General features: G+C 39.9%; 1 protein-coding gene across 1 annotated transcript in view; it reads left to right on the top strand.

The window, feature by feature from the left end:
* dpp10 (dipeptidyl peptidase like 10) overlaps positions 1 to 13,548 on the top strand; it is a 154,503-nt gene extending 140,955 nt beyond the window's left edge. Inside the window, exons 14-26 of the mRNA XM_071918271.2 lie at positions 186 to 277; positions 1,141 to 1,188; positions 1,594 to 1,715; positions 4,333 to 4,377; positions 6,491 to 6,589; positions 6,694 to 6,763; positions 8,013 to 8,207; positions 9,924 to 9,978; positions 10,475 to 10,574; positions 11,130 to 11,188; positions 11,997 to 12,069; positions 12,388 to 12,461; positions 13,411 to 13,548. Coding sequence (XP_071774372.1) covers positions 186 to 277; positions 1,141 to 1,188; positions 1,594 to 1,715; positions 4,333 to 4,377; positions 6,491 to 6,589; positions 6,694 to 6,763; positions 8,013 to 8,207; positions 9,924 to 9,978; positions 10,475 to 10,574; positions 11,130 to 11,188; positions 11,997 to 12,069; positions 12,388 to 12,461; positions 13,411 to 13,548 — 1,170 coding nt within the window. The remainder of the gene's footprint in view (positions 1 to 185; positions 278 to 1,140; positions 1,189 to 1,593; positions 1,716 to 4,332; positions 4,378 to 6,490; positions 6,590 to 6,693; positions 6,764 to 8,012; positions 8,208 to 9,923; positions 9,979 to 10,474; positions 10,575 to 11,129; positions 11,189 to 11,996; positions 12,070 to 12,387; positions 12,462 to 13,410) is intronic.
* The last annotated feature ends 3,185 nt before the right edge of the window (positions 13,549 to 16,733 follow it).

A 16,733-nucleotide genomic window follows, 5' to 3' on the forward strand; every position in this document is an offset into this window, starting at 1 on the left:
AAATAATAGTGAGATGGAGTTTACACAGGTCAATTTTGGCACGAAAACAGGCACATTCATGCCAAGATCAGATTAGTCAAAACGCTAACTTGTTAAATGCAAGGCCTTTTAGGAAGTATATCACATATGTTGGTGAATACTGGAGTCCTGCTTATCTTCCCTTCTCCATGCCCCATTTCTCTCAGTTCAGAGCAGATCAAAATGAAGTCCGGCATCTAACATCAGGGAACTGGGAGGTGACCAGGATCGTCGCCTACGACGAGAACAACGACAACCTGTGAGTCACTGACATAATGAGCATAATGAGCTATAGTGATGCTATGATGCCATCCGAACCTATCTGATGCTATCCAGACGTTTTTAGATAATAGACAAACCAAATAATTTTTGTTATCCTGTCATATTCTTAGCAACGTCTTCTCTTTATATATTTTGCTGTCTCTACAGTCAAACTGTAAAATAGTAAGGATTAATGTCTTCACTGCAAAACATCTCCGTTTTAACAAGCCATTTAGTTTATTATTGAGTCCTAAAATCGGAATTTTCTTAAAATAAAACAAGTAAAACAAATTTGCCCATGGCATTAGATAATTTCACTTGTTTCCAATGCAAATCAATTTGTTTCAAGGATTTTCTAGTGTCATTTCTATTAGATTTTAAGACTGAATATGTGACTAAATGACATAAGTGGATGGTTTTTTTGCAGCGTTTTTAATGACCACAAGCATTGCTAGTGAGTTAGCTGCACTCTGCAAGTGCCTGCTGTAGATGGGCAGTGTGTATCTATTGTGAACTAAACACACTCAAAAAATCAGAAACATAGTGTATTATAACAGGAATGGGAGTGATATTATGTGAATGTAAAACACACTATGCAAAAACTCCTTCCTGTCATTAATTAGCTCTGGGGCGCTGTGAATTTTATCCTTCAATTTGTCATACTCTTAGACACTTAAACAGCCCCCTCATATACAGAAGTGTTCGTGACTGAATGGGATTCATTTTGATGAATCTAAAATAAACAGGGAACACAACTTCCAAGTATTATATGTCTTTACTTTTCTTTATTTAATTTTCATTTAATTTACCATACCTTGTTTTCTCTGACAACAACTCAGTGTCTTTCTTTTCTCTTGGCAGGTATTTCCTCAGTACAGAAGGTTCACCGCGAAGACGGCAACTTTTCAGGTGATTTAATTTGCAATTACTATACAATAGTTGTTTTTGACAGCTACTTAAAATCCATCTTGTGTTTTGTCACAACAAAAGCTTTTGTTAATTACAATCCTCATTTTTGATATTTATCCTCACAACACCTCTGTAATCGACTGTTGTTGTTGTTGTTTTTTTTGTTTTTTTTTACTGCACTGGATTAACCTGATTGGATTGTCAGTGTAATCACATTACATCCACCCTCGTGTTTCTTTTTCCAGAACAATTATTTTATTAATTATGGATATGAGTATAATTAATATGATAATATACAGCACAGATTCAGACAAGGCTGCCATGCACTCATGAAGTTTTGTTCAGCTTTGTGTTGATTCTTAGAGGTTGTCTGACTTTCCCAATCTGTTCTCTGCTGTTTTTCAGTGTTAAAACTGTGGGTCTGTTCCCGCGACGGTGTTTAACATGTGAGCTGAACAAGGCTCACTGTCTGTTCTTCGACGCTGACATCAGCCCCACACTTCAGCACATCATCCTCCACTGTAAAGGTAGGCTAATATCTTCCCAGTTTCCCACTTTCTGCTCTTACACTGCAAGAAAAGTCATTTAGTCTGATATTCAGCCTTCAGATCTTATTTTTCTTAAACCAAGAGAAAAATTCTGCCAATGGGGTGAGATAACTCCACTTTTTTCCAATGCAGTTTCATTTTGTTTAAGGAATTTTCTAGAAATGAGTGGTAGTCAGAATAAGGCAAAATCACTCCACTACTATCAAGAAAATGAAACTTGATTCTACAAAATTCTTGAAACAAGTTGATTTGCATTGGAAACAAGTGAAATTGCAGATTTTTTCACTTATTTTTAGAAAATTACAATTTTAGGACTCAATAATAGACTAAATGACTTGTTAGGATGAAGATTTTATAAGACATCATCATGCTGTTATTGTCCTTGACCTAATGGCATGTGACCCAATAACCCAAAGTCATAGCAACTATAAATATCTATATGTAAGTCTAGATTAATAACAAGAGAAGAACAATCAGGCTTTGGACCAACCTGCCGGAGGATCTTAGGCTGCTAAATCTGTATTATCTTATAAATCCTCCCTTTTAAAACTCATTGTTACAGACTTGCTTTTGTGTGATGATATTGTGTTAATTGTTTTAACCTTACTCTTACAGTTTACTTTATGTTTCTTACCTTGCTTTGACATTTCTTGCTTTTGCTTTAAATTTTATCTGTGTCTGTTTTTCTTCAATCCTTTGTAAGGGCTATATAACTGTGTTTTGAAGACGTCTATATAAATACAACTACTACTACTAGTATCATTGCTGACGTAGAAGCAGTAACTACCTTTAAATCATGTAGTAAGTTGGTAAATGAGACAAACAGTGATTTCTTTTTCCTGCAATAAACCAAGATGGTTGAGAATTTCAACTCATCATATAGAGATTTCGTCGGCACTGCAGGACATACAGTATGTTAAGTCACTCTGCTTTTCCTTTGTGAAAAATTCTTAATTTGAACTCTTAAGGTGAAGTTAACTTGCACATGAGAAAAATCTAAAGAAGTGCCCCACACTTAAAGTCTCCTCTGGTTTTTATCTTTTGGTAAAAATGATCTCTACAAGCAAACACGACATCCATTGGAGATGCATGGCTGATTCAATTAAAATTGGGATAACATTGTGTTTTATGTTTCCAATTTAGTCAACCATTTTGTTTCATCATCCCCACACGCCAGAACCATTTGACAGATGTCAGGGGTTTGCCCATAGTAATCTGTCATCCTCCAAGTATTCAGTTTAAATTCATCTCTCAACAATTCCAAATGAGAAGCATAAAATTAAAACAATTAGCCGGTCTATTGTGTATAATTGCTTTAGGTGGCATTATTGGGCAATGAGCAGCTTATTTAACAGAGGGCAGAGCTTCACATTGTTTATTGTTTCAATTTATTTTTAGCAGATGAGAGCGCTTCATGCTCAGATGCGCTTGGACTTTGGCGTGGTGATTTATTGGACAAGAACACTGTCCCCTTGCCCACAAGCAATAAAAAAAAAAAAAAGCGCATTATCTTTAGAAGGCCGAGTTCAGCATAACCCTGAAAAGCTTGTCATGACGACTCTTTCCATCAAGCGCAACACAACCTTTAAATTCCCTCCCATAAAACGCTTCTGACTGGTTGCAGGTACACACAACAAGCGACGCATCAGGAGTCCTTCTAACTCGTGCTGCGGCATCCTTGATGCATGTTTGAGAGTTTTCACACCACTGTGAATCATTGTGCGTTATCCTTTCTAATTAAAAAAAAAAAAAACGCCAAGGCAAAGCATTATAAAACACTCAAGTAGGCAAAAGGAAACCGAGCTGTCAGAGTTCATTGATCGGCAGCGTCTCGGATGCTTTGCATGTTTACAGCTTCCTAACAAAGCCTTGAATTTTAAATCACCATTACTTCTGTGAGCACGGTTCAAATCACACACACTCACAGATTTTTTTTTTAAACATTTTAGGCTCACCATAGGGCACATTTTCATTTTAGGGGACATTTTAGGATCAGCATAATTACATGTGACCAATAGTAAGGAGTTTTTTATGAGGAAATGAGAGCGATTAGAGGAGGAAGAGGAGGCAGAGGGGATGTGGGTGAGTTGTGTATCTGCTGGGGGAGTGATTCACCAGCGGCTGAGCTATTGAGCAAGCCTGCTATCCTATTAACCTCTGACTAGGTATTTGGCAAACCGGCACTGAATAGAATTGACTTAATTTGACAGCCGGGGGCTATTAGACAGGCAGTGTGAATGGCCTTTAACCCCTAACTGATATAGGTAAAGTAGGGAAGGTGACAGGCAAACAGTGACAGAGGAGACTGGGGGCGCTGCTGCATTTTTTTCCCCAGTGACTTTTGTGTACTGCTTTAGAGGGGCTACTTTGCAACCTGTCATGCATAAACATGTTATTTACAGTGCAGTGTTATCATTTTGCTCTTTAAGGTTTGAGGTTTTGCCGCTTGTGATCGCTCGTTATTTTGTGAATTTAGTCCTCAGCAGTCATGCTAGGCACGTATAATCCTTCAGTCATTTAAAGGATTACAGGATAATGTTTAACGCAGCCCAAATAAAAATTACACATTTAAACATTCTTTTTTTTTTTTTTTCAGGTCCTGGAGCGCCGACAGTGATTTTACACAGCCTCAGTAATGCAAGTAAGAACTCCATTTAGTCTCTCTTGTATGATGGTTATGTCATGAACGTCTTTATCGTTGGCAGCAGGGTGGCCTAGCTGTTAGAGAGACAATCTGGACTGGACCAATCCAGGTTCAAGCCCCCAGTCTGGTCTCCTGAAATATTGTGAAATGAGCACGATGTCTTAAAATGCAAATACATGCTCCGTGCATGAAAGGTGAGAGAAATATGTTTTCCCACCATGAAAGGATTACGTGAAAGAGGCACGGCTGAAATAGTACGATGGAAAGTAAGGGTGTTGTGGTTGGGCGGAGATATCTGCTTTCAACTCCGTCGACCAAGGTTCGATTTCCAACTCATACCAAGAAGATTTCTACTGCGAGTGAAGTTTCAATTTTTAGCTTAAGTTTTTCTTATTTAACCATGCCCAAAGCCTTTCCCTAACCTTAACCAAATTGTTGTAGTTGCCTAACCCTAACCTTAACCTGAGTTCTTTCACTTGCCTGAACTTAACCGTAAACCAACTTGTTCACATGGCGAACATGTGAAAATGATGTGTCCAATTTGTGTTTTTGACACATAATCCAATTTGTGAAGGAGGAATGTAATCTTCACATAATTCGCGGCCACAACATTTGGACTGCGATTCAGACACCGTGCTCATTTCACAAATTTATGCGCCCAGGTTGCGAAGCCTCTGTGTCGCCAAGCATCCGCCCTGCTTACGTGTCCTTGAGCAAGACACCCTGAATCCCTTCCAGCTCCACAAAAGTTTCACTTTGAAGGAGTTAGTGAGTTTCCTTGAGACACTGGCGTTCTGTCAGAGCCACCAAGTGGATAAAGAAAAGCCTATAAGCTGCACCTTTTCTCTCTGTTGTCGCCACTCCATGGGGTTACATGCTGGTCAACAGGGAGGCTTAGAACTTTTTCTTCCTTCTGTCCTCTCTTTCTTCTTTCTTTCACACACGCATGCATACGGACACACAAACACACACCCACACACACACACACACACACACACAATGCACTCCCTCATGATCTCACTCACTCACATACTCACTTACATGCTGACATACCCATGCACATCTCTCTCTCTCTCTCTCTCTCTCTCTCTCTCTCTCTTTCTCTTGTGATCCATGCCTGTATGTCTATCAATAGTTTTTCCCAAAAAGTTAACAGCTGTGCTGCAGAAAAGCAAGCAATTTGCCCAGGGTTATTTGGATAGACCCTCCATCCACAGCTGGGAACTCAAGGCCCCTGGCGGTTTCATAATGAGACGTCTATTGATTTTGGGTTTTCCATTAGAAATGCTGGATGAATTCCATTTCATTTAGTTGCTTCTCAGATGGCTTGAATGGAGAAATGGCCAAATCAGGGAGTCATTGTTTATTGCATGTGGAGAAAATAGCAGGGATCCCTTTTTTGAGGCCGGCATCAGCAAGCTGCTGTGGGTAAAATGTTTCTGAAATGGAGCCTTTTGACTGTATTTTGTGCTCATTCAAGTTACTGGTTTTAGCAGCAGTGCCAGTGGCAAAATTATTATGGCTTAAATTATGACCAGTGGCAAATCATTAATTTTGAATTCTTTCAGGCTCGCCCAACCACAAACTGTATCCAGCTTTCAGAGTTGTTGTTTTTTTCAGCAAATTTCACAGCATTGGGATATTTCAGAAGTCCTTGTCCTTAATATAAAAGTGGACAGAACACCATCTGTTTGAAAATGGTATTTGTTTTTTTTCCTTATTGTACGCTACTGCAAAGCATCCATGTCATGATCCAGACTGGAGAATATGTGCAGAAGTGCTGAGAACTAGTCTTTGTGAAAAGAGCAATAGTGATACATCAAGTTTCATTTATTTCAGACAGTAAGCCCTGAAGAGAAGAAATCCAGGGATTGTATTCAGATCTCCTTTTTAATTTACCACAAAATCACATTGCGCCAAAAAGCAATCCATGAGCCTCGGATCTTATCCATCTTATGTAGATTTTTCATTTCATCTTATTATATCTCTGGCTCTGAAAACATATCCTCATGCTGCTATCGGCCATTTGTATGGAATGACACTAAAATTGTTGGCAGCACTTTTTGGACTCCTTCGTCCCTAAAACACATTCCCTCCGCTCATTTTATAGATTACTACATCCTTGAGAACAATTCTTTGCTGAAGGCAGCCTTGAAGTTTAAGAGGATCCAGCTGACTGACTTCAGAACTGTTCAGATGGAACATTTTGGTGAGAAGAAATCATTACCGTCCGTGCTGTAATTATAGATCACAAATGAATTAGATATAGATAGATAGATGCTTTAATATCCTTCTATTTTTTTCTTTTTACAGATTTACCTTTGAAGATGTCCTACCCACCAGACTTCTCTGAGTCCCGTCACTATGGCCTACTTTTGATGGTGTAGGTATCTATAGTGATATATTAGATGCTGTGTGACACTGTGATATCTACTGATAGATTCTGGGTTTTTTATCACTATACTTCATCACGGTGCAAATACACTAAAATAGCATAACGTATTCCATAACATATTTAGTGGACGTTTTTATCCGAAGGGCCTTACAGGATGAAGAGTGTGTACATATTTAGCCTCAGTGGAAATCAAACCCCTAAACCTGTCAGTGGTGATGTTTACATGCACCTGGCCATGTTCAGGTTAAGGGCTTATTCACATTTACAAGCTGTTTAGACGCACCTTTGACACCCTGTGATTGAGTCTCCCTGTCGCCATGAATGAACTAGTTAAAATATTCCCACCCACAGCTAGAATGGTCCACCAGCAAAAGGTAAAGGAGTGAGATGTTTCATGTCACAGTAACCCATTTGATATGAGAGTAAGCCAGGCATTTTAACCAGGTTTCTCATAATCAGAATATGAGTTTATGATTACAATTATGAGTTATGACGTTTACATGCATCGACCCAAAGCAAAGTTACTTGAGTAACTTCGCTTAACTTCGCATAAGTAGCATAAGTTTGGCGATGTTGGACCTATATATAATTTGTCTCTTACATGCCTCTAGTACTTGGACCCGCAGACAATATTGGCTCCTAAGTCAGCTGACAGTTGAAACAGTGAGCTCCGTTGTCTCTTGCTGCTAAAAATGAGTCCAAACAGGGTTTGTCAAAATATCTCCAAAAAAGCCATTTATAGGCTCCACAGGGGAGTTGAGAGTAAACAGAAAAGTTGGAAAATACATAATGAAAACTAGCTCAGGTTTCATGACACAATTCTGCCATCACGCACACTTTCACTAATCAGAAAATCACAGAACTATTGTTCTCTGCTGCAGCACAGACTGCAGTGGGGTGAAAATGCGTTACTGGCAGCATGATCTAGTTTTGTGGACGGTCAGATCAGATTGTAAACAGTTGCACATGGAGCCGGGTAGAGTTTGGTAGAAGACTATCCACTGAGTGGAAATGGTGCGGTGTAAGAGCCAAATTATATATAGGTTCATAATTGCTGAACTTATCCTTTAAGAACTCACTGAGCTACAGGACCACAAATCTCAACTAATCCTCTGTAGCACTTTTTCAAATGCATGGAAATCGTTGATTGCCTCAATCTGTTTACTTGGTGCTCTTTCCTAATTGAGATTCACCATGATTTCTTGTTTGAATTCCCTCTGTTTTGTTTTTTGTTTAGTGACGGTTCCCCCGGCGGCCAGTCTGTGAGTGACCGCTTCGCTCTCAGCTGGGACTCTGTGCTGGTCAGCTCAGACAACGTCATCGTGGCTCGTCTGGACGGCCGGGGCAGCGGCTTCCAGGGTCAGAGGATCCTGCATGAGGTCCACCAGAGACTGGGAACTGTGGAGGTTCAGGACCAGATCGCAGCTCTGGAGTATGTTGTACAATTTCCTTTATTATTCTTTGAATAACCTTGAAATGATGAAGTTTCAGGTGACACGTTCATGAAGTCCATATAACACATGCATAGCACCTGATCAAGAGCTTCATAAAGGCTACATGCTTGTTGACTTTTATTTTGAAATTTTCAGCCACTAAATGGACAGCTAGTACTCTCCACTCAAGAGTCTTTATAAGCCCAGTGATACCTGCTCTCACTGTTTCTCCTCCAACATGTAGCATGTAGGTGCTCTTCCAAAATAGCACCAGGCAGGGATAGTTACATCATATCCTGTGGATCTGTAAATTAAGTGGCTTTAACATAGCATACAGGTGATGTAGCCTAACAAACCCTCTGGCAGCTGTAGAGGAGGTCCTCACCTCTTGGGCAACATGGCTGTGAACAGCTGATAGTGTTTCTGAACATACAACGTGTAGTATTAGAAATGTTGTTTTTGACTAGGAACTGATTATTTCCCCATCTGATCAATTTTCAGTTTAGATAATATCAGTTAGCCAAAGTACCTAGGCTTGTTGTAAACATATCTGATTTTCGCACTAGCTAACTTATGTAGAAGCTAGCATTAGTGGCTAGTACTTGCATGTTAAAGGGTAACTTCAGTATTTTTCAACCTGGACCCTATTTTCCCATCTTTTTGTGTCTAAGTGACTAAAGGGGACAACAATTTTTGAAATTGGTCCAGGTCTGTGTGTAACTTCCTGTAACAACTCAACTCTCGTGAGACTGGAGCGAGACTTGGTTACACACAGACCGGATCAAGCAAAAGGTAAAGAAAGACGTTTCATTTCTCTGTAGGGTCCTTTCCATAATGTTGTCAGACACTTATAATAACAATCTGAGCCTGTCAGTGGCAACAACAAGCACTTTTAGTGGACGTACATTGACGGTTCACATTTGCCCCGTCGGATTACATTGCAGCTCGTTTCGCGGCTGCCGGCTGACGCGATCTCGCTCAATACTGAACCAATTTCAAAAATTGTTGTCCCCTTTAGTCACTTAGACACAAAAAGATGGGAAAATAGGGTCCAGGTTGAAAAATACCGAAGTTACCCTTTAACATTAACATCAGTTGCTTTCAAGCTGACTCACTCACTTTAGTAGAGAGACCAGAGGGGCAAGGGCTAAGACAAATCTCCCTTATCAGACTATTCATTTTTTTTTTAGAACATCACTGAATTGACCCACACTCTCACCACAGCAATCTTTTCCAGGTATCTCTTGTTCTAGCCAGGTTGTTATATATTTAGCCATTATTTGCACACAGCCAATTCTCCACTGGACCTCCATAATGCCAACAGAAGTGATTGCTAAGAGATTTGTGACACAACAGCAAGCCTCTTTGCAGTAAACAAAGAGCACAAATACAGATTAAACGAAGAGAAGAGAGAATAAAACAAGTGATACTGTAATGAAAAGAGATAGAACAAGCACTTCACAAACTCGCAGAAATGGGGCCAAAGCTTGTTTGTGCGTTTGTCCACTGCTACTCATGAATGCCACATAAGAGCTGGTGTAAGGATTGAATAACTGTTCATACATATGCCATGCTGCTGTTCTGAAGCTGGTGTTCAGATGTTATGAATGTTTTAAACTGCAGTTCATAATGTATTAACGGGTGTCATTTCATTGTATGTGTTGCACTATACAGTAACTTGTTGTGAACTCTACGCTTGAATTGTTTTTTTCCAGATACATGATGAAATTCCCATATATTGACCGGACACGGATAGGAGTGTTTGGAAGGGTGAGCCTCTGTTATTGCCTATGCAAAATTGTCTCATTTTTTCCATATCCACATTCCATATCACTACTGTTGAACAAAATCCATGCATATTATATTATTTTATATTTAATGTGGTTTTTCAGAAATTAAGAATGCTTATTTTCTCATTGAGACACATTTTGCTGAAATTATACAATCAGGTTTTTACAGGTTTCAAGGGCTCAATGGTCATGAAACTCACTCAACACAGTCAGATAACTGACCAGAAAAACTTTCAATCTAAGTGAGAAGAACACCAAAATTGCACTTATGTGGTTTTCCCTGAAACCCAAAATAAGTTAATTTTAACAGCTTTAACAGACACACTTTAAAGTGTCAAGAGGCTATTTTGTTGAATTTCCAATGAATCACTCCAATGACTGAATTTCCAACTCAGTTTTATACTTTATTAACAACTCTATGGATTTGGCCATACATATACTGCATGTAACATAAAATGCGTATGTTTGTTGCCCAGGGTTATGGAGCCTACATAACATTAATGATGCTCAAGTCTACCGACAGCCTATTCAAATGTGCATGTGCAATGTCACCAGTGACGGACTGGAAACTCTATGGTGAGTACAGCATGGCTTTATAAATTCTGGCATTATGTTTAATTCCCATGTAGATGTTAATGTCTTTATGTGACGTCGAATTAAGAAGATTATTTGGATTTGGCATTTGGCAAAACATTCAGCACAACATTTGATATCATCAAAGTATTGAGGTGCAAATGTGGAATTGATTGAATTTTTTCATGAGGTGGGTATGGAGGCACCGAGTATAAGAAAAAAAATGAATTTTTATGTGTTCCACTGTCTGCTTTGAAAGAATCCACTTACCTCTCATAGAAGGGTGTTGAATGGGAGGTGAATTTAAGGTTTATAGCTAAACTAAAGCATGTACAGATAGACCAGGAGCTCTGAATTCAGCATAAAGAACATCTTTTACAGTCTTTTGAAGAAACCAGGGACCTTTTCACCTACATGAAGGGTCATTTCCTCTCCACTAAAAGCGTTTCCTTTTGGCTCAGTATGACAGGAATCACACGTTGTTTGGGTACTTAGCTGCACCTGAAGCGCTGTCTAGCAGAAGCACTGTTTAGAATGTATCACTTTCCATTTGCACAGCATCAGCGTTCTCCGAGAGATACCTTGGCATGCCATTACGGGACGACAGCAGATATCAGGTGCGTGTTTACTACCTCCCCGCGCTTGTTTGCCGTTGATCTTGTTTAGGTCTTTGAAAGCGGCTTGCCGTAACATCACTGACATGCCTACAGTTAAGCTCCCACAGTTACTGAATGTCGCTGCTATCAAAGTCAGAGGTAGCGAGGCTTTCACTTCTCTTGCGTTTTTTTTTTTTTTTTTTTATGCTCCACAGCAAAGATTTTGTCACTCATCTCTGCGTGGTTACTGTGTGCATTGGCGTGTTAGATCACATGTCATAGGTTTTTCATAAGCTGTCGTAAAGGGTTGTCTGGCTCTCTCAGGCCTCCCGTGCAGAGATGATGTTTAGCTATCAGAGGTATTTTATGTTTTTTTCCACAGCTATGAGAAAGAGCTTTGGGGACATTGGGGAAGAACAAAATTGGTTCTTGCAAGCACAGTGAAAACATCCGAGCAAATTTGTTTTTCAGACCAAACAATGCACTGTTGACAGTAATCCATAGCCTTGCATTTCCTTTCTTTAGACTTTGACGCCATGCTTACTTGACTGTACATCTTCTTTCTGATGATTTCAATTCACATGGTAATATTGTAAGCCTAGTGGTAATGTTAATTAAACGATAATTTCACAGAAGAAAGAGATACTTTTATCACTCAAAAACCTTCAAGTGGATTGAATCACCGTGTGTCTTTCAGTGCCTGTATGCGCATGTGATTGGTATATAATGTAATTCACACCAAAGTTGCTGCTCTTTCATTATGTTCTTCAATGCCAGTTAACATATCTTTCAATCTATTATCCACCTGCTATTTCTGATTTCCACACAGTTTTCCAGTGTGCTGCAGAATGTTCAAGCACTTAGGGAGCAGACTCTGATGCTGGTGCATGGCACAGCAGATGGTAAGCGAGAGAAAATAAATTGTAATAGGATGAAAATACTGTATCTGTGCACCACTGCTCTGCAAAAAGAAGCATGCAATCCTGAAAGGTAATGAGGCAAATGGTTTTTAATCAAAAGATAAAAGGAAAGTGGGTTGTCTAAATTGATGCTGGGATTTCCAGAGGTACTCACTGGAAAACATCCACTGATGAACCATGTTAAATTTGTTGTGAGGTATTTTCATCCCCCGTCTATTCTATCAGAGTCTGATTGTCTCTTTTTTCCCCTGTTAGGATTCAGGCTGGATTTTGCTGACATGTTTCATTTCTTTATTCCAGCCAACGTTCACTTTCAGCATACTGCTGAGCTCGTCAAGAACCTAGTGAAAGTTGGAGCAAACTATTCAATGCAGGTATGTACTGTAGACACAACAATGCCAAGGCAGATTCTTTATGTCGTATATATAATGCATTTGGACAAAAATGGTGATTCTTATTCTGATCCTTAAAGTTAAGATTGGTATAATGCCACTGCGACAATAATATATAATACAGCAGAACGCTCTGCCATATTTACTAGATAAGGCTATACGAGTGTATACAAAAAAAGAGTGTGTGTGGGGGTAAAGAGTGTGTAATAAAGTAAATAATACCATATTGAGTGAAAAAGTTGCACCCAAATGCATTGAACCAGCCAAAACCCTGTATGAGAGCAGAACCAGAGCTGTCAAATTGTATTTGCAAATAATAATTAGCGCTGAAGCATCAGATGGATGGGATTTACCTCATAAGACAAAATGATGAAGGTCAGGCACTTGAGACAATCACAGGAAAGTCAATTTAATATGCGCTTCTACGACCGACAACTCTCCTGACGCTATCTGAATTACCCTGAGCCCCATCCATCTGGTACTCCAGCAAAACACTGAGAAAAACATCCATCTTAACAAGTCATTTAGTCTCATATTCAGCCTTCAAATCTTATTTTTATTAAAACAGTTCTGCCAATGGGGTGAGATAACTCCACTAGTTTCCAGTGCAGTTTCACTTGTTTCGAGAATTTTCTAGAAATTACTGTAAAATATCTTGAAACAAGTCAATGAATGAAATGACACTTGATTCTACAAAATTCCTGAAACCAGTTGATTTGCAATTCAACTGGTAGTGAAATTATCTAACCCCATTGGCAGATTTCTTTTAGGACACAATAATAGACTAAATGGCTTGTTAAGGTGGAGATTTTTTGCAGTGTACGGTTTACTATATTTTATTGGGTCCTGCAGATACTGCACTTGTGTCCTGAACTGACCCCGCATGTCTAGAAAACTCTGGACCCTGATCAGCTTGTCTTTCACCCACCAGATCTACCCCGACGAGGGCCATTTCCTGTCCCAGCAGAGTCGCCAGCACCTCTTCGCCACGCTGACCAGCTTCTACAGGGAATGTCTGCAGGAGGAGATGCTACCGCTGCCGGACGAGGAGGAGGAGGAGGAGGAGTAGGGCGGGAGGCTTTTTGCGGGTCAGACCTTTGGCAGAGCTCGACCCGCTTTGAAGAATTTTGCTCAAATCCGTCAAGGCCTTTCGCATTTGGACCAAGTGTTTATCCGGAAGTGGACACTGGGCAGGGCTGCTGATGCTCTGAAGTGTGTGTGTGCGTGCGCGTGAGTGTGTGTGTGTGTGTGTGTGTGTGTGCGTGCATGTGTGCATTACCCTTGTGCTTGCGTGAGCACGGCAGTGGGTGAATGAATGTGTATGGCTGCGTGTAAGTGTGTTGAAAAGATAAGTGAAGGACACCTGTTGATGACAGTGACACTTGCATTGCCGGGACTAAGGCGGGAACTGTCCTCTAGTGTAATGTCACTTAAACCTTCAATTTTGGGACGGTCCCTTTCTCGGCAAAGCACACAGCAGACTGCCTCCATCCTCTGGCGGGCTCGTTGGGCTGTAGTCATCCACACATACCAAGTGCATGGTTCTTTTTCCCCTTTCGGCTTCACTCGTTTTGCCATGTTAGTCTCTGTTGTGGTAGCAGTCGGGAAGAAAAGAACACAGACGTATCCTTTTTGATCTCACCTCTCCTTTGGTTGTTGTATCGTTGCACAAGGAAATGCTCCAGTCGTCTGCCGAAACGTTAAGTCATGCAAGCTCACCGCAACCAAGTCGTTGATGAATAAGTGCAATTCCTGCTGAAACCCTCTGCCATCGCCCACCCTCAATGAAAACAGTCTTTTTAGGTCACACTTTATTGTACAGCGGTCTTGTGTAGACATGTACGATGCCTTATGAGGTTCAACATACTGTAATATTACATGCTGACAGTGGTAGTCATCCATTAGCAGCGTCATGCTAACCTGTGTCAACTCAGGTCCTGGAGACACAACATTGCATAGTCAGTTTAGTCTCTGAAACAGTTATAACACTGTCAGCTGTATGGTCAGTCATGAATAAGTTATGAATTCTATGTGAAGAGAATGGACATTGGCTATAGTATCATTTGGTTTAGGGACACACTGCAAAATTTGTCCATCTTAATATGTCATTTTACCTTGTTTTCTTAAAATCTTACTTTTCTTCAAACAAGCAAAATGGGGTGAGATTTTTTTGTTTTTTGTTTTTCAGCGCAACTCAACCGGATTCAAGAGTTTTCTTGAAGTCAAGAGACATTATCTTGAAATAAGAGATCTTCCCTATTTCAAGATATTGCCTCTTGTTTCAAGAAAAACATTGTACAAGTGGAACGACATTGGAAATGAGTAAAATAGGACTGAATATATCAAGGGATTTGTTTAAGATGGACATTTTTTACAGTGTAAGTAAGGTGTTTGCATGTCTACAGGGAATGAGTAAAGTGTTGCCACATTTTGTACAGTACAATACAGCAGAGTGTGTACATACATATATTTTTGAGATGTCAGATCTCATAGAAAGTTTAGTCTATGGGGATGGATTGATTTGACCTGGATGTCTTGTACATTTTTTTTTTTTTTCTGTTTTCCTTTCAGCCGTTAATTTTCTTCTTAGGATGGATTTTGTAATGCTTGTTCTTGTTCATTTTGCTGTTTTGAAAGGGAAAGGGCGGGGTTAAGGTTTGGGGTTATTGTGATTGTCCTCTAGTGATGATTATGAATAAAAACCACGAAAAAAATGAGTATATCATCATGATGTGTAGAGTACGTATTGCAGTGGAGGACTAACTCAGCCACCGCTGTTTTTTCAGTATTGATCGCTTGAGTGGACGAATGATCCAATCAGCCTAACACCTCACAATTATGTTTCATTGGTTCCTTCACCTTGGGACTCACCTTAGAGCCGAGCTGGAGTGAGTCTGTCATGGTCTTAAGACGCCTGCCTTAAGGATTTAGGGTCTAAAATCTGGTTGTTTACAGATATCACTGCTTGAAGATGTGTGTGTGTGTGTATGTGTGTGCATGTGATCGTGTCGCTGTGTGCATTAATCAGCTCATGCACTTACTGGCCTTCATGGCCAAGCAGATGTTGAAGGACAGAAACTCTAAAATCTTATTACTGCAAGTGCTGAAGCACCAGGCCTCATAGTTGTATTTGGTGCTTTTCATCAGCAGGAGAAAGCCACTTAATCACAATTTGGTATATTTCCATTCCCCCATAGCCTCTTGGTGTCATGATGATCCATTGATGTTTAGCTCTTGTCTTTTTGAATACATTTGTTAGCATTTTAACATCTGCAAGCACAGAAGTTAAGGAGAACAAATATAAAAGAGGGGTGTGGCTGCTGTCTGGTAAGAATGGATTTTGACTACACCTCTCCAGACCCAAAGAGACAAAACCCAACTAAGGAACAGTAATATGTCGTTCGGTGTCTTCTTGACAGAATCTTCATTAAAACAAAGATTCTGTCACCGCTATATGGTTTTTGTTGCTTAGGAGGAACAGCTAGTTTCCTTTGAATCTTAAATTGTGTTAGCAAATCACGGCCGGGTAGGGGAGACGCTTCCTTCCCCACCAGCATGCAGCTGGAAACACTGAAACACTCCAGCAGGACATCAAAGAAAAAAAAACAGCATCGTCTGAAAGATCTTGCAGCAGCTTACAACTTTGAAGTGAAAGTAAATGCAAGATAATGGTGTTTAAAAGCATTGAAATATCACCGGTGCGCCACTCTCATTCCAAGATCGGGTACCTGCCGCCAGATACGGCTCAAAGAGAATTTATGATTTTGTCGTTTCATGTTCTGCCAAACAAACGTTCTCACGAGGACAACAGCAAACAATGCAGCAAACGGTGCGCACAGATGGAAGGCTGTCTAGTTTCATAATTTATTTCAGTGTACAAAGTTTTACCAAATATACAAATCCAGTATACTGAGGACATTTACCATAATTTACATGTGTGATTGATTCAGTTGCAGTATGGTGGAGCCAAGCAAGTATAGAAGTATAAGCAACACAGGATCATGGTCAGTGTGGTTTCTGATAGGTCTGCTACATGTCATTCAAGGAAGGATTAAGTGATCGTACAGTATTAGAGAAGTCTGGTTATGGACAAAGCATTACACACTGGCATACTGTACAATGTAGCCTGTAGTCATTGTTTCCGTTTGTTTCTCCATTTTCTTGCCCTTTAAAACATTTTTCACATCTCGGGATGTTACGGTTTGACACAGAAATGATGTTGCTGGTCATCAACATTTAAAAGAACAAACATTC

Source organism: Centroberyx gerrardi, chromosome 10 (assembly GCF_048128805.1).
Source record: "Centroberyx gerrardi isolate f3 chromosome 10, fCenGer3.hap1.cur.20231027, whole genome shotgun sequence".
NCBI lineage: Eukaryota > Metazoa > Chordata > Actinopteri > Beryciformes > Berycidae > Centroberyx > Centroberyx gerrardi.